Source organism: Sorex fumeus, unplaced genomic scaffold, assembly GCF_029834395.1.
Source record: "Sorex fumeus unplaced genomic scaffold, SorFum_2.1 ptg000111l, whole genome shotgun sequence".
Classification (NCBI taxonomy): domain Eukaryota; kingdom Metazoa; phylum Chordata; class Mammalia; order Eulipotyphla; family Soricidae; genus Sorex; species Sorex fumeus.
In genome coordinates this window covers 11,434,528-11,451,499 of record NW_026606168.1, presented here as the reverse complement: position 1 = coordinate 11,451,499, position 16,972 = coordinate 11,434,528, and the positions used below count along the sequence as shown (strand labels likewise).

Genomic DNA, 16,972 nt, shown 5'->3' with positions numbered 1-16,972 from the left:
CCCTATAATGCACAGAAGAGGCTCATGGGCGTGGCCCCAGCTGATGGGACCACCAAGAGCAAGGGATCCTTCAAAGCCCAGAACCTGGGGCTGGAGCAATAGTACAGCGGGTAGGGCGTTTGCCTTGCATGCCACCGACTGGGGTTCAATCCCTGGCATCCCATATGGTCCCCAAGCAGCGCCAGAAGTAATTCCTGAGTGCACAGCCAGGAGGAACCCCTGAGCATCGCCGGGTGTGGCCCCAAAAGCAAAGTAAATAAATAAATCTATTCAGAAAAAAACCCACGAAGTCCAGAACCCCCTCGTTAGGGGTCCCTTAGCTAGGGAGGTGGGGGTGGGTAAATCTTTAACCAGCTGGCCCTGGGCAGGCTGGCGTCTTTCCGGATGGCTGACGCCCGCCTCCCCGGGGAGAAGGGGGATGATGAGGGCTCAGGAGCCAGTCCTAGGCAGCGAAGGGAGGAGCCTGGGGAGGAAGGAAGGAGGTCGGGGGATAACTGCCTCGGATCCGGTGCAAAAGCAGGACATGGAGGAACGCGGGTCCCCCGACGGGTAAGCAGAGATTGGGGAGGTTCCAAGAGACCCCCTCCCCGGGTACAGCCAAGGGAAGTTCCAAGAGTCCCCCTGGGTACAGCCAAGCGTGATTCATGTGCCTGCCGCAGGGACCCTGAGCGCAACCCGGAGCATGGGCCGGAGGGACTGGAAACGCCCATCCAGGTGGTGCTCAGGTGGGTAAAGAGGTGGGCTGCAAAGAGTCCGAGCGAGGAAGGGACACATGGGCCAGGCCATGAGCTGCCATCCCCCACCCCACACCGCTCTCGAACCTCAGGGTGCGACCCATGAACGCGGCCGAGCTCCGACGAGGGGAGCCGAGCGCGCTGCACTGTGCCGGGAGCCGCACTCTACAGGTGAGGACCCCTGGGACCCGTCTTCAGAAGATGCAGGCCCAGCCTAGGGGTGCCGGGGAGAAGACCCCCCGCCCCTTTCTCCACCGCCCTGTCCCCAAGGTGAGCCCTCCGGGAGGTGCCCCGGACTTGGCATTCCGCTTCGGAGCCGTGCTGGATGGGGCGCGCACGCAGGAGGAAGTGTTCCACGCATGCGGGGTGCAGCGCCTAGGCGAACTCGCCCTGCAAGGGTAAGCGAGGCCTCCACCCCACTCCCTGACCCCGCCTCCCCGACGCCCCATCCCAGGCCTCCTGGGTCCAGCTGTGGTCCTGCTGCCCGCAGCTTCTCCTGCACCGTCTTCACCTTTGGACAGACGGGTTCCGGGAAGACATATACCCTAACAGGACCTCCTCCCCAGGTAGGCCAGGAGCATGTGGAGACCCTTGGTTTGAGGGATGGTGAACTGGAGGTGGTGGTGGGGGGGGTTGGTGGTCCATGCAGGCCATCTTTCAGAGGAACACATAGCTAAACTCCGTGCTTTGTATATTTTATTGCATTGGGGGGGCGGGGGTTCAGCGCTGACTGCTGGCCCGGCACTCAGGGACCACACTCCTGACTGGCTCTGTTGGCCATATGGGGTCCCGGGGATTGAACCTGGGTGGGTCTAGTGCAAGGCAAGCGTCCTACGGGTTGCACGTTTGCTCCATCCCTGAGCTCTGTGGTTTTGAAGAAGACTCGGGAACCAGGGTTCAAGGAGATGAAGGGCTTTGTCCAAAGTGGAGTTCGGAGGTTGTTTCCCTTGACTTGTTTCCTCACCTGTAAAACAAAAGTGAGAACAGTGACCCTCCAGAGACTCCTAATTGAATCCCCAAATGGATTAGTGCCCTACACAGATAGATGTCTCTGGAACCCAACCATTTACAATCTAGAATTCCAGAGGCAGCCGCACAAGCTCTCATGATATTCAAAATGAGCAACGGAAGATAAATTATGTAGTGTCTGCCCCTGGCAGGTAGGCTTGAATGGTGGTGGGGAAATTCGAGCAGAACATAATGCCCCAAATAGAGAGAGAGTATTGGGGGAAATTTGTCTGCCATAGAGGCAGGGCAAGGACTGGGATGGGGTGGGGGGTGGGGGGAAGAAACTGGGGACATTGGTGGTGGAAAATGTGCGCCGGTTGGGGGATGGATGTTCAATCATTGTATGACTGAAACTCAAACATGAAACTTTGTAGGTGATTCAATATGAGAGAGAGAGAGAGAGAGAGAGAGAGAGAGAGAGAGAGAGAGAGAGGAGAACAGGGAACGTGAGACCACAGTGTAGATGCTCTACAAAGGGCTGTTATGGTTTGGTGGGAGTAGGGGGTGGGGGTCTAACCTCAGGCTCACTGCCCCTGTCCCCAGGGGGAGGGTATGCCCGTGCCCCCCAGCTTGGCAGGCATCATGCAGAGGACCTTCTCCTGGCTACTGGACCGTGTGCAGTACCTGGGAGCCCCGGTCACTCTGCGGGCCTCGTACCTGGAGATCTACAACGAGCAGGTGGGTTTCTGCGCCGCGTGCAGGCTGGTCCAAGGGGAGCAGGAGGCATCACGGGAGGGGGGAGGGTCGGAAGGGCAGGGGGGAGGTGGGGGGGGTCTGTAAGGTCTGACAGTGTGTATTGGAACTCAGCGGGGCTCCTTCCTCCGCCCTCCATCCTCATCATGCCCAGGTTCGAGATCTGCTGAGCCCGGGGTCCCCCCGGGTGCTCCCTGTTCGCTGGAACAAGAGCCGTGGCTTCTACGTGGAGCAGCTGCAGGTGGTGGAGTTCGGGGGTCTGGGCGCCCTCATGGAACTCCTATACTTGGGTGCGTGCTCTGGGCAGGACCTCCGGGGGGCAGCTGTCCACTCCTCAGCTCTCCCCCTAGGCTGGGGGCCAGGAGTGGGGCTGTGGGTTTGGAGATGACCCCTGGGGAGAAGCCATCAGCAAAGTACCAATTCCGACGCTGCCCAGGGATGTTCCTTATCACTCACACCCCATCCAGAGTCCCTTTATTCCAGCTCTGCATTCCAAAGTCCCCCCCCCCCCCCCAGCCCACCCCGTTGTCTCTCCTCCTGGGCCGAGACAGCCCAGGCTGAGCGCTAGAGGGTGACTCCCAGGGGTGCTTGGAGGACCATACAGTGTCAGGGATGGAACTCAGGCCTCCCCCACAAGGAGCCGGAACTCAGCCCGTTGTACTCTTTCCAGCCCCAGGCCTCGTTTTGGCCCTCTCCCCAGGGGGAGGAGACCCTTTTTCATTCCTGGATCCCCTCATAGCAAACCACCCGCCTCCTCCTTGCAGCCTCCCAGGCCTGCCCTTCCTAGCGGGTCCAGCTCCCCCGACGGTTCTCCCTGTCTAGGTCTGCGTCGCCGGCGGAGCTCCGCCCACACCCTGAACCAGGCGTCCAGCCGTAGCCATGCCCTTCTCACTCTCTACATCAGCCGCCAAGGCGTGAGTGTGCCAGGGCGAGCCAGCTAGAGGGGGCTGCCCCACAGGGGAAGGGAGGAGCGGGTTAGAGAGGCCTCCCCTGGTCCTGTGACCTTCATGGGGGCTGCTGTCCTTCTGGACGTGCCCCACAGCCAGGCCTGGTCCCCCCCCCCAACCCCAACAGATGCCACCTGTGGACCCCGGAGAACCTCCCGCGGGGGGGAAGCTGTGCTTTGTAGACCTGGCGGGCAGCGAGAAGGTGGCGGCCACCGGGTCCCGCGGGGAGCTCATGCTCGAAGCGAACAGCATCAACCGCAGCCTGCTGGCCCTGGGTGAGGACCGCCATCCTGACCCCTGGGCCCCTCGTCCGGGCCTGGGACTGCAGCTGTCCAGAGTCGGGAGAATAGAGGCATTGGGAAGGGGGAGGCCCAGGAATCCCCCTCAGAACCTCTGTGCATGCCCACCTGCGTCTATAGCATCCCATGCTGAGGGAAGCTGGAGGCACAGAGAGCAGAAAATGAGCCCTGAGCACTGGCTTGGGGGAAGCAGAGGCCCAGCAGGGGTGGAGGGGGAGGGGGAGGATTTCCTTCCTGTCCCCACCGGGGGTTCGCCATTAGCCTCATCTGTGGCCTGGATATGGGACATTCCTCTTCCTCTAGGTCACATCTGGCCACTTCTGCATGCCAGGCCTGTTGGTCGTCACTGTTGGGGAAATCACAGACGGGGTGGGCAGGGATCTCTCTCACACCCCCTTAGCCTTAGTCTGGTGGTGGCAACCACTCCGGTTGGATAACGCCGCCGTGGAGAGAGGGCCTGGAGGGGGACTTAGCCTGCAGGGTGGAGCGCTTGACTATGCAGCTGAGTGACCTTGAAAGTGAGCCCTGGGGTTGGTGTGATAGCACAGCAGGGAGGGCGTTTGCCTGGCACGCGGCCAACCCGGATTCGATTCCCAGCATCCCATTTGATCCCCTGAGCATGGCCAGGAGTAATTCCCGAATTCCTGAGTGCAGAGCCAGGGGTTACTAATTGGCATCAGTAACCGCTGTGCATTGCTGGGTGTGACCCAAAAAGGGAAAAGAAAAAGAGAGAGAGAGAGAGAGAGAGAGAGAGAGAGAGAGAGAGAGAGAAAGTGAGCCATGACCTGGCCAGGCCCTGCCTCCCGCCCGCAGGCCACTGCATCTCTCTGCTACTGGACCCCCAGAAGAGGCAGAGCCACATCCCCTTCCGGGACAGCAAGCTCACCAAGCTGCTGGCGGACTCGCTGGGAGGCCGAGGGGTCACGCTCATGGTAACCTGGTCGGGGGCTGGGGGTGGGGAGGTGCAGGGCCTAGGAGGGGCACTCTGCCCGAAAGGGCGAACTCAGGGTGGGGTGTCTCGTCCAGGTGGCCTGCGTGTCCCCCTCAGCCCACTGTCTCCCCGAGACACTCAGCACCCTGCGCTATGCCAGCCGAGCTCAGCGGCTCACCACCCGGCCACAGGCGCCCAAGGTGGGTGGAGGGACACCCGGGTGGGGTGTCAGCCGGTGGAGGGCAGTGGAGGCCCTGCACCCGCTGGGGCCTGGCTTGGCACCTGGGCCAAGCTGACATGAGCACCGGCATCTTAGGAATGGGGTCACGGTTGGGTAGAATGGGGCCATGGCCACGGGGGGGGGGGGGGTCTGGAGAGGTGATGATGGTCGAGCAGGACCCCAGCTGGTTGAGACTCGTGGCTGAGTTAGTACCTGAGCAGAGTCTTTTTTTTTTTTGCAGGGGGGAGGGGAAGGAGGGGGTCAGAATCTGACTCAAGATCTGTGTAGGACTGAGTCTGGGCCTGGAGGAGAAGTGAAGCCAGCCTCATGTGGGCCCCTTGGCTGTCTATCTGAGACCCCAGGACACTGTGTCGTGCCAGGGAGCCCAGCCAGGGAGATGCAGTCAGGCATCACGACTTGCCTGTGAAGCCCAGAGGGCATATTGGGCTCCACTCCCTCCTCCCCAGACCTGAGAACCCTTGAGCAGTGCACAACTTAGACACCTGTCCAGGGCAACTCTGAGCCTCTTCCCCCTGCCCCTCCCTTGCCCGCAGTCCCCCATGACCAAGCAGCCCCCGCGTTTGGAGGCTGAGATATTGCAGCTCCAGGAAGAGAACCGTTGCCTGCGGTCCCAGCTGGGCCGAATGGACCCTAAGGGTATAAGCTCCCAGGGTTGGGGTGGGGGGTGCATGAAGGGCTTGGGGTGTGAGGTGGATTGGGGCTGGGGTCCCTGAACCTCCCCCCTCCTCATCGCCCCTTCCCTGCAGGCTCGGGGCTGGGCGGGGCCCGGGCAGCCTGGGCACAGCGGAATCTGTACGGGATGTTACAGGAGTTCATGCTAGAGAACGAGACTCTCAGGTAGGCGGCATCCTACCCCTCCCCCCTCCGGCTCCACCCACGGGCACTTCCTGCAGAGGGGCCGCCCAGCATCCCTGTCGAGACCCTTCCCGGGACCGCTCTTCCCAGGAAAGAAAGGAGTCAGCTGCGGAGCAGCCGGGACCTGGCCCAGAACCAGCAGAGAGTCCTGGCCCAGCAGGTCCGGGAGCTGGAGCGGTGAGCGTGGGCCGTGGACGGGGCGGCCTGTGGACGGGGCGGCTTCCTGCATGGCCCAGGGTGTGACCTCTGGGTCCAGGGCGCCTGGGGACACCTCACCTCCTCAGTGTGGTGACCTTGGGGAGTCATGCAGGTATGCCCTTCCCGTGGGTGGGGCCATCTGGTGCCCACCGAGACGTGGCTGCAGACCAGGATGGAGGGGGTTGCCGGCCCCGGGCACACAGCCCAGGTCGTCCCCGCTGTCTGGAAGCAGACCCTCCCTCCTGGTGAGGTCCGGTGGTATCTTGTACTGGACCTGGGAGGAGTGTGACCACTCCTTTCTGGAGCTAAAAATTTGTGGCAAATTTTGTTGCGGGGAGAGTGGGGGAAGGGCTGCACTGGGTGTTGCTCAGGGGTGACTCCTGGCTCTGCACTCTAATTACTCCGGCAGTGCTCATCAGGAATAACTCTGGCAGTGCTCGGAGGACCATATGGGGTGCTGGGGACTGAACCTGTGCCGGTTATGGTGCAGGGCAAACATCCCGCCGCTGTACTATGATTCTGGCCCTGACAATTTGTTTTTTAAAGAGGGGACTTGGGGACCCCAGGGACAGGACAGGGTATGACACTTGCCTGGCACGTAGCAGACCCGGCACCCTATATGGTACCCTGAGCATGGCCAGGAGTGTAGAGGACAGAGCCAGGAATAAGCCCCGGGCAATGCAGGACATGCCCCACCCCCTAATAATAATGCACATTGCACACTGTCCTCCTGTTGTTCATCCATTTGCTCGAGCGGGCACAAGTAACGTCTCCATTGTGAGACTTGTTGTTATTGTTTTTGGCATATCGAATACGCCACGAGGAGCTTGCCAGGCTTTGCTGTGTGGGCGAGATACTCTCGGTAGCTTGCCAGGCTCTTGGAGAGGGTTGGAGGAATCGAACCCGGGTCAGCTGCATGCAAGGCAAATGCCCTACCTGCTGTGCTATCGCTCCAGCCCCCCAATAATAATAATAATAATAATAATAACAACAAAGCTAAATAGGGGACATTTATTTTTGGCCCAGCGGTAGGGCTGGGGGCTGCAGACACTGACTCTCCTCCACCCCCATCCCCATTTTCCCCAGGCGCCTCCTCAGCACCTGCTACCTTCACGCGGCAGGCCCTGGCCCGGCGCCCCTGTGCCCCTGTGTGGCAGGGCATCTTCCCCGCTGCCAAGTGAGTCTCTGCCATCTGGGAGGGGGGAGGGGGTCGTCGCAGCCCTTGACACGCCTTCCCGTAGGCCCTGCCCCCCATCTGCTCCTGCTGTCACCTCTGCCCCCTGTGCCGAGCCCCGCTGAGCCACTGGGCCCTTCCATGGAAGGAGGCGCCCCTGTGCCAGGTAGGGAAGGTCAGGGAGCGGGGCTGGGGCTGGGGGTTCAGCAGCCCCGAGTGCCTGCCCGGAGCTGCAAGGGCTCGTGCCAGGCTGGGTCCTGGGGTGAGCAGCTGGCATGGAGCCCTCTGCCTAGGACTCAGAACAGCCTGTTGCCCAGCCACCCCTCCCCATCTCCCTCCCTCTCCCTCCCTCCCTCCCTCCCTCCCTCCCTCCCTCCCTCCCTCCCTCCCTCCCTCCCTCCTTTCCTCTCTCCCTCTCTTCCTCCCTCTCTCCTTCCCTTCCTTCCTTTCTTCCCCTTCCTTCTCCCTTCCCTTCCTTTCCCTTCCCTTCCCTCCCCTCCCCTCCCCTCCCCTCCCCTTCCCTTCCCTTCCCTTCCCTTCCCTTCCCTTCCCTTCCCTTCCCTTCCCTTCCCTTCCCTTCTTTCTCCTTACCCACCCTCCCTTCCCTCTCTTCCTCCCTCCTTTCCTCCTTCCCTTCCTTCTTTCTTCCTTCCCTCTTTTTCTCCCTCCTTTCTTCCCGCTCTCTTTTCCTCTCCCCCTCCTCTCCCTCCGTCCTTCCCTCCCTCCCTCCTTCGTACCCTCCCTCCCTCCTTCCCTTCCTCTATCCCTCCCTTCTCTCTTCCCCCTCTTCCTCTCCCTCCCTTCCTCCTACCCTCCTCCTCTCCCTCCCTTCCTCCTCCTCTCCCTTTCTTCCTCCCTTTCTTCTTTTCTCCCTCCTCCTCTCCCTCCCTCCCTCCTTCCTCCCTCCCTCTCTCCTTCTCTCCTCCTCTCCCTCCTCCTCTCGCTCCTCCTCTTCCTCCCCCCTCCCCCCTCCTCTTACACAGACTCACCTGTGCATTTGCTCCTCGATGTACTCCTCCATCAGTACCTGTGCCCTGAGCGGCCTGCTCTGTGCCGGTCTGTGGTGGACTGGGGGTGCAGGCATAGCCCAGACTTGCTTCCAGCCCTCGAGGTCTCCAGCGAGGACGTTGCCAGAGCCATCCACCTCCTGTCTACAGAAGGCCCAGCCGAGACCTGCCCCTTCATGGCCCCCTGGTTGTGATGCCCTGGAGGGTGGACAAGGCGGGGACGGTGGCGGCCAACACCAGGGACACGGGACTCCGAGAAGCCCGGCTGCACCCTCAGCTCTGGTCTCTCCTGCAGGCGTCTGACCCCAAGGCCCGGAGCTGCGTGTCTCTGTCTGCTCGGCCACCACCCTGGGCGCCCCCAGGCAGCCCTGGCTCTGCCTCACGCCTGCAAGGGAGGTGGGCTCTGTCCGAAGCATGGGGAGGGGCGGGAAGACCGGGAAGGTGGGGGCTCCCCTCCTATCAATGCATCCCCTCGCACCCAGGGACCACAGTGACTGGACCCAGACCCGCGTCCTGGCAGAGATGCTGAATGAGGAGGAGGAGGGCGTGGTTCCTTCTGCGCCCCCACTGCCCACGGGGGCCCCCAACCCACCGCCAGTGCCCAGAGGTGAGAGCAGAGAGGGAGGCGCCCCTGGAACTCTCTGGAATCTTGGGCCAGAGCCCACCGCCCTCCCAGCCTGCCCAGCTCTGTCCTGGGGCGCGTGCCTGGAAGGGGTGCATTCTCTCCCTGGGCTGCCTGCTTACTAGGTGCTGGGTCCCGAGCAGGCTGGGGCAGTGATGCTGGCCCTGGCCACCCTCCCACCCCAGAGCGTGCTTGGAGGTTGGTGGGGGGGCCCTGCGGGACAGTAAGTCTGGACCCTGCCTGGCCCTCAGGTGGGGCTGCGGTTCCAAACCTCGCCCGGAAGCTGGAGGCCCTCAGAGACCAGATTGGCAGCTCCCTGCGACGGGGCCGGAGCCAGCCCCCCCGCAGCCAGGGCCCCAGAAGCCCTCGCTGAGCGCCCGACCTGAGGGGGAACCTTGGGCTGGGTGTGCCCGTGGGTCAACCTCTCCTCTGCTCCAGGGGATACCTGCTGCCTCCCTGCCCTCCTCCTGGGCTGGATCTGTGTGTGTGTGTGTGTGTGTGTTTGTGTGTGTCTGCGTGTGTGTCTGTCTGTCTCTGTGTGTCTGGGTGTCTGGGTGTATCTGTATCTATGTCTCTATGTGTGTGTGTGTGTGTGTGTCTGTGTCTGTGTGCCTGTCTGTGTGTTTGTGTCTGTCTCTGTGTGTCTGTGTGTGTATGCATCTGTGTCTCTATGTGTGTTTGTGTGTCTGTGTGTGTCTGTATCTATGTCTTTATGTCTGTGTGTCTGTGTGTGTCTATCTCTGTGTGTGTCTCTGTGTATCTGTGGGTGTCTGTATATCTGTGTGTCTTTGTGTATCTATGTCTATATGTTTATGTGTGTGTCTCTGTGTCTCTGTGTGTGTGTGTTTGTGTGTGTCTCTGTGTGTATGTGTGTATGTGTGTGTTTGTATGTGTCTATGTGTGTGTCTGTGTCCCTGAGTGTGTCTGTGTGTCTCTCTGTGTATGTCTCTGTGTGTGTATCTGTGATGTCTGTATGTGTCTCTATGTGTGTGTCTGTGTGTGTCTGTGTGTGTCCATGTGTGTGTGTTTGTGTGTGTGTGTGTGTCTGTGTGTCAGGGGTGGGAGATATGCAGAGGGAGAGCATAACACCAAAGAAAGAAAGATGGAACTGCCTTCAGGAGAAATTGGGCAGTGGGTGGTGAAATGAATAAATAAATCCCAGTTGAACCCAGGATGTGGGCACTCATTCTCTCCCCAGAGCACCCAGGGATGAGGCAGAACACTTGGATGTGGGTGCCCCTTTCTGATTAGGAAGGTTTTGGGTCCCCAACTTTTCACATGATGGGCTAGGTTTTAGTTGAGTAACTAATAATGTGTGAGTGAGTGGGTGAGGGGCTGAGTGGGGTTCAGCAGGTCCATGAAGGAGCCAGAGTCAGCAGGTGGTGGGTGGAGGGGTCCCTCCCTCTGTGTCCGTTGTGTGTCTGGAACAGACATTTTCTCTTATGAAGAAGGATGTCTTGGTGTTGTAGTGACAGTTTCTTATGCAAGCAGAAACATTTTCACCTGATGTCATATCATTATTAAATTTTGCATTGTTTCCCATACCTCTGGCATAAAATTCCTGAAGGCATGACGAAGTCAAATCAAGGGTGGTTTTCCTATAACTTTATTGATTTATTTTCTAGTTTTGGGCTTAACATCCCAGCATTTCATGTGAGTTAATTTTATACCATTATAAAATGATCATCCACTTGAATTCTCTATGTTCCTGCATAGTCTATGGAAGAGACTTTTATTTCCCCATTTTTTGCTCTTGGATACTTTGTTATTAACTCTCTCTATATGTGAAGGTGTATTTCTGAGCTCTCAATTCCATCCCATTGGTTGAGGTGCCTGCTTTGATTCCGGTATCAGACTATTTGGGGAACTATAGCTTTGTAATATAGTTTAAAGCAGGCACCACAAGGCAGTTCTCTCTGCTACCTCACACCCCCCAGGGTCGATGTGTCTAGCCAGGGTCTGAATTTTTGATACACTAGTCTTTCATCTCCTTAAACTGTAAGTTTAAGTTTAAGGTTTTCCCAGTCAGTGGGTTCTTTTTATACCATTGTAAATGGTATTGTTTCCTTTCTCTTCTAACTGATTGTTTGTGTATAAAAATGAAGTGAATTTTTATATATTGGTTTGGTAGCCTGTAATTTTACTGTATTGGCTTATCATTTCTAAATAATTTTTACGGAACCGTATCATGTTGTCTGCCATTAGTGATCACTTCCCCTATTTTTCCACTTCAGATTCTTTCCCTTGTCCAATGGCCATGGCTAGGACTTCGAATACTGTGTTGAATAATAGCAGTACAAGTAGACATCTTTTATATATGATTTTTATATATGCTTTATTTTCAAGAAAAAATATTGCAGTTTTTAGCTGTTAAATATGATCGTGGTAGGTTTATCAGGCTTTTATTATGTTGATAATTTTTCCCTTTTATCCATGATTTTATTATTTTCTTTATAAAAAATGTTGAATCTTGGGCAGGAGAGATAGTCCAGGGTTAAGGCACATGCCCTGCATGTGGCTGACCCAGGTTAATCCCTGGCACCACAAGGTGCCCTGAGCATTTCTGGGATCAGCCCTGGAGGTCTCCGAGCATCACTGGGTAGTTCTGGGGGTTCTTGGCACTATTGGGGTGACCAGGGTCATTCCTGGCATGCCAGAGCCTGCACAGCCCTAATCCTCCCGTCCTTGCATGAACTCTTGATCTGGCTGTTCAGCAATCACTGGGAGGGGCTCTGGGTCTCCTGAGCATTGTTTGGGAGAGTCCTATTCCCTAAATAAATGCTGGGTTATGTCCACAGCTTTCTTTGCCTCTATCAATAGGATCCTGTTTTTCCCTTTTGTTCTTTTTTTTTCTTTTTGGATCACACCCGGCGAGCACAGGGGTTACTCTGCACTCAGGAGTTACTCCTGGCAGTGCTCAGGGGACCATATGGGATGCTGGGAATCGAACCCAGGTCGGCTGCATGCAAGGCAAATGCCCTATCCGCTGTGCTATCTCTCCAGCCCCCCTTTTGTTCTTTTTTTAAAAAGTATTATTATTGAATCACCGTGAGATAGTTACAAAGCTTTCATGTTTGAGTTTCAGTCATACAATGATTAAATACCTTCACCAGTGCACATTTTCCACCACTAATGTCCCCAATATCCCCCTTCCCCCCGCCCCCACCCCCCATCCCAGCCCTCCCCCTGCCTCTATGACAACAATTTTCCTTATACTCTCTCCTTATTTGGGAGCATTATGGTTTGCTTGAATTTTCCCTCCACCATTCAAGCCTGCTTGCCAGGGGCAGATGCTGGATAATTTATTTTCTATTGATTATTATGAGTATCATGAGAGCTCACACGGCCACAAAAGCAGCCATGAGCTTCTGGAATTCCCAAATTGTAAATGGTTGGGGTCCAGAGACATATCTGCAGGGGGCTAGTCCATTTTGAGATTCACTTGGGAGTCTCTGCATCAAGGCCATCAATGTGCTGAGATGGCTCTCAGAGGCTGATTGTGGGCATAATAGCCAGGACCCCAAGCGGGCAGGGAGACTGGGGGGATGGCCCATTTCTGCTGCCACCATGTGGCCTGGAGTCTTAGTCCTGGAACCCGCATACCTGGGTTTTGCTTCTGGAAGCTCGTGGCCACTGGGGTTTCATCTGGTGTGGGCGGAGAGGGTGCACCCGCTCCATCTGAGGTGCCCCAGTGGAATTAGCTCAGTATGAGGTCTGGAGACACCTCCAGTGATCTGCTGTCTTCTGGGATTCATTGCTGTGTCTCTTCCTTTTGTTCTTGTGGTGTATTTAATTGATTTGCCTCCATCGAACCATCCTTGCATTCCTAGGATAAATCCCATTTGGTCATGCTGTATCAGCGTTCAGGGTTGTTAAGATTGTGTTTAGGATCTTTGTATCTGTAGGCATCAGGAATACTCATCTGGGGCTTTCTTTCTTTTGTGATACACCTGTGTACTTCAGCTAGCAGGCTAAGATTTGCCTCATCCAAAGAATTTGGAGAAATTCTCTTTTCTTCTGTTTTTTTTTTAAAGACGAGATTGCTAACTCTCCCATTTTACAGCCAGGGAAACTGGGGCTTGCTTCATCAGGTGTGTATGCAGTCACTCATCCAACAAACAACACGGGCATCCATTGCAAATCCCGGAGGCTCATGAGGCTGATGAGGGACAGGATGGTTCTGTCCACAGAGCCGGGCATATGAACAGTAACAGAAGGTCATTTCTGCTCTGACGAGGAATGGCAGGAGCCTGGAGACTCAGAGGGGGCTGGTCCAATCAGAAAGTGGGGGGGGGGGCAGTGCCAAGTGGGGGAAGGGAAGGTTTGCCAAAGAGAGTCAAGACTAAGGCTTGGAGGGGGAACCACAGTTGGCCCAGTGGAGGTGGAGGGATTGTAGGGCAAAGGTTCGGAGACCCCCAAAGTTCCCTAGAACAGGAAGCACATCACCTCTGGGTCCCCTATAGTGGGACCCAGGGCATCCTCAGTCACTGACTAGGGTTTGCATTTAGTTCTCGCTAGTCTGGTGGCAGCTCAACAGGGGGGAGGTAAAGTGGGGAGTGGAGGGAGTGGAGACAGAATGAGGAGCCTCACCTGGAACCCCCAAGCCCAGCCTCAGCATCAGTATCCCAAGTCCTAGACTGGGAGTGCATTGAGGCTGTAGACAGACCCTTGGGTGTAAGAGGGAGGGGACCCTCCAGGGAGCCACGAGCCGGGGGATGAGCCTGTGTGGCCTCAGACCTGCCCAATCGGGTCCTGTTCAACCTTCATCCCATTCCAGGGCTGAGACCCGGGCTCTCCACCCATCCCTGGGGCATGCAGGTTGGGGACTGACCCTCTGTAATAGCGCCCAGGTACTCCCGGCTGTGCTGTATGACCTGGGCAGGCTGTGAAGCTTGTCTGAGCCTCCCTTTCCCACCGGCCCCTGTAAAGCAGGAGAGGCGAGGCTGGAGACTGGGCAGCAGGGAGGCATGGCAGGGGGACTGGGCCAGGATAGCTGGCAGAGGCAGAGCCCATGGGCTTGTATCGTGGCTGGGCACAGCCCAGGTGGTTAATGCCACAGAAACCCCAGGGTCCTCCTTACCCCCAAGGGGCCCAGAGCAAGGGAACCCATGACTCTGAGCATCACTGGTGCGGTGGACGCCAGAGCAGAGTACCCATGGGACGGCCCAGGGGCTCAGGCCTGATGGGTGCAGGCTTCACCACTACCAGCAATGGAGCCCAGAGCAGCTCTGAGTGAACGTGGCCAGAGTCAGGAGCTAGTCCAGGAGCTTAGACACTTGCCTTGCACAGAGCCAGGAAGGCCACGACCTTGGTTCAAACCCCAGTACCACAAAGAGGCCCCAGTTACAGATCCTGGGTACCACCAGCTGTGCTTCTGAATTCTGCATCCCCGCCCACTCAAAAAAAAAAAAAAGACACCACCAAGTGTTGGAATCCGTGTTGGATTCCTTCCTGGCTGTGCAGAAAGGAACCCACGCATCCCTCCTGATGGCTGCTAGCCTGCTCTGGGCCGACACTGGCTGACCACAGAGTGGGAAGAGTGTCCTCAGGGCCAGGGCCAAAGGGGTAACAAGGTGTCTGGTCAGCTGGTGCTGGGCGCAGGGGCCTGGCTCTCACCCCCGAGCGCACCCTTCTGTGTCTGTTGCGGGGTGGGGGTGGGGGCAGGGGCATCAGGCGAGGTCTCCAGCTGCTGACCCCGTGCAGAGACCTAGCGGGGCAGGGGGGACGTGTGGATTAGGCTGGAAAATGGCTCGTTCTGAGGCTGAGGCCGCTTGGGTGGCTGTTGCTTCTCCCCCAGCTCTTATCTCGCTCCCAGCCTGCCTGGTGGCTTGACTTCCTGGGAGGTCCCCACCCCTCCTCCTCCTCTTTCTCCTCCTCCTTCCCCCCCTCAGTCTCCCCTTCAGCTCCCACCCCTGCCTCAGGCAGGGGAAGCCCCTGGCAATGAGCGTGAGACCAGCCGCCTGCTGTGTGGGGAGCAGACAGGGACCACCCAGGGGTGCCCTGGCCGCCCTGCCTTATTCCTTGCTTGCATCATTCCTTCCTCCCGCGGAAGTCCGCCATGTGGGTCCAGCTGCCAAGTTCCAGCCCCACAGAGCCCCCAAAAGACACCGGGGTCCAGGCACCAACTTCCCCCCGGCCCCCAGGCTGTCAGCTTCACCTGAGAATGGCTGCCGGGGCCCTTTCCCTGCCCCAACTGGGGATCCCGCAGGAGAGCAGCCAGGGGCTGGCCATGACTCTTCCCATCCCATGATCCTTGGTCCTTGCGGAGAACTTGTGGTTTCCTGGGGGCACTTCTGACTGAGACTCAGAAAGCCACAGGGATTCTCCCCCCTGCCCCTGAACGCTGGAATGTGGCTGCTGCTGGTGGTGGAGGTTGGGGGGTGGGGGGTGTCACTCATGGGAATCCTGCAGATTGAAGAGTCTTTTCCAAGTTCCACATCTCGACCTGGAATGTCCATCCTGATGTGAAGCCTTAGTGTTCGTGTGTGTGTGTGTCTCTCTCTTTGTGTGCATGTGTGTGTGTAGGGGGGATTCTCTGCCACCTTGGGGGGCACTGGGGGCAGAGTTGGGTTGCTCACGAGGGCTCAGAAGATCAGCTCTGAGTTTCAAGGGTGCTGGCGAAGCTGAGGGTGAACTGAGATGGAGCCTGGCTGACTTCTCCCGATCCTCTGGGACCCCATGTGGCGTGTGAGGTGCATGTCGGAAAGGGGTCCTGTTTAGGAGGGTGCCTTCGTGGGCTACGAGGGCGGAGAGGCTAGGAGGTCTCATCTGGGTGAGCGGTGCCCAGAATGATCTCAAGAGTTGGGGTCAGCGTGAGAGCGTGGCTCCCAGCTGCCCACCTGCTGCCCTCTGCTAGCTGCTCGTCTGGCTTCCCAGAGGTGCCCACTTTGACCCTCTCGGTCCTATTTGTCTTTATCCAAGAACATTCCCGGCCCCTCCCCACTCCGGTACATATTTCATTTTGTCCACAACACTCATGTTCAGCCCCCTTGGAGGAATATTTGTGAGTCCCCTTGGATAGATGAAGGCTCCGGTTTTCGCTCCTGGCTCCTGGCTGAACAGCTGAGGCTCGTCTTCCTTCCTTTGGTGCTCAGCAGGCTGGTGGGCAGGCTCGAGGGAGGGTTTGGAGGGAGGCAGATGCTGCCAGTGACTCCCAGACAGGTTAGCACTGTGGTTGGCCCTCCAAGCAAGATGAGGGGGAGGGCTGGCCCAAGGCTGCCTGGCTAGCAGGGGGATTTGTACCAGGTGGTCTGGCTCTTGGCCTCCAGGCCAGGTGCCACCCAGTGGGACCACAGAGAAAAGGTGGGTAGAGGGAGAGCTTCCAGCAGTCTCCGGGGCCAATTTCCACTGGGATCCAGCATAACCCAGCAAGAACAGATCACACAAATATCTTCAATGAGGCAGATAAAGGGCTTTCCCAACATGATAATGCATCCTCCATCCCCCCAATAAGGGACTTCTTTCCAAATGACCCCCTGAAGCAGGTTTCGGGTGGTGGAAGCCCAAACCAAGAGAATGAGGAAAGGGACCCTGAGGGCCAGAGAGTTAGCACAATGGGTAGAACACTTGCCTTGCATGCATGACCCAGGTTCAATCCCTCCCCACCTCAGCATTCCACACAAGCCCCCAAACCTTTCCAGACTTAATACCTGAGAACCACTGAATTTGACCCCCACCCCCCCAAATGGGAACAATAAACAAAAGGGGGCCTGGAGGTGCAGTCTTTGTGTTTGGTGGGGCACTCGAGTGAACAGAGCCCTGGCCCGAACTGGCATGGGTGCCAGACTCTGGAACCCCAAGCAAAGCCTCTTCCCTCTCAACTCATCAGCCCCAGCACCCGGGGCCAGCTGCTTGTTCTCCCTGGGCCTCCGTCTCCTCCTCTGCAAAGTGGGGCCCCGGTGGGCTGCCCAGAAAAGAGTCCGAAAGCCTGGTCAGGGATGATGGGAGGGTTATAAGAGCGTAGCCGTGACACAGGGATGGCCTGGCTGGTGCTGCATGCAGGCCAGCCACCATTCCTGGTCCTGGGACGAATGGGCATTGGGCATCAGTATCGCAGGTACGGGCTGGGGTCAGTGTCTGGAACTAGGGCCCTTGTGGACAGCAGGTTCTGCAGATGGTGGCCCCCTGTGCAGTGGCTCTTGGAACACACCTTCTGGGGACTGAAGGGCCTCTCTGGACTGCCTGTCTGTTGGGATTGCCCAGCGGGGCGAGGCTGCCTGGCGGGGCGGCCACTGTGTGGCTGTGCCGTGTCTGCTTAGAAATG

At 57.8% G+C, this 16,972-nt stretch overlaps 1 protein-coding gene across 1 annotated transcript; it reads left to right on the top strand.

Annotated features, from left to right (window-relative positions):
- Nucleotides 1-523: 523 nt before the first annotated feature.
- On the top strand, nucleotides 524-9,082 carry KIF12 (kinesin family member 12). Its single transcript, XM_056135377.1, has 19 exons — nucleotides 524-549; nucleotides 660-725; nucleotides 827-905; nucleotides 1,005-1,132; nucleotides 1,225-1,300; nucleotides 2,286-2,420; nucleotides 2,590-2,725; nucleotides 3,258-3,350; nucleotides 3,502-3,657; nucleotides 4,495-4,613; nucleotides 4,708-4,812; nucleotides 5,387-5,489; nucleotides 5,600-5,690; nucleotides 5,799-5,885; nucleotides 6,993-7,083; nucleotides 7,148-7,246; nucleotides 8,383-8,483; nucleotides 8,570-8,694; nucleotides 8,961-9,082. Exons 1-19 carry the CDS (start codon nucleotides 524-526, stop codon nucleotides 9,080-9,082), a joined length of 1,938 nt encoding a protein of 645 aa, XP_055991352.1.
- The last annotated feature ends 7,890 nt before the right edge of the window (nucleotides 9,083-16,972 follow it).

Coding starts and splice junctions, on each gene's coding strand:
- KIF12 (XM_056135377.1), top strand. CDS start 524: ATGGAGGAACGCGGGTCCCCCGACGG. Junction 3,351..3,501: donor CTACATCAGCCGCCAAGGCG/TGAGTGTGCCAG, acceptor CCCCCCCCCAAC/CCCAACAGATGCCACCTGTG. Junction 5,490..5,599: donor GGGCCGAATGGACCCTAAGG/GTATAAGCTCCC, acceptor CCTTCCCTGCAG/GCTCGGGGCTGGGCGGGGCC.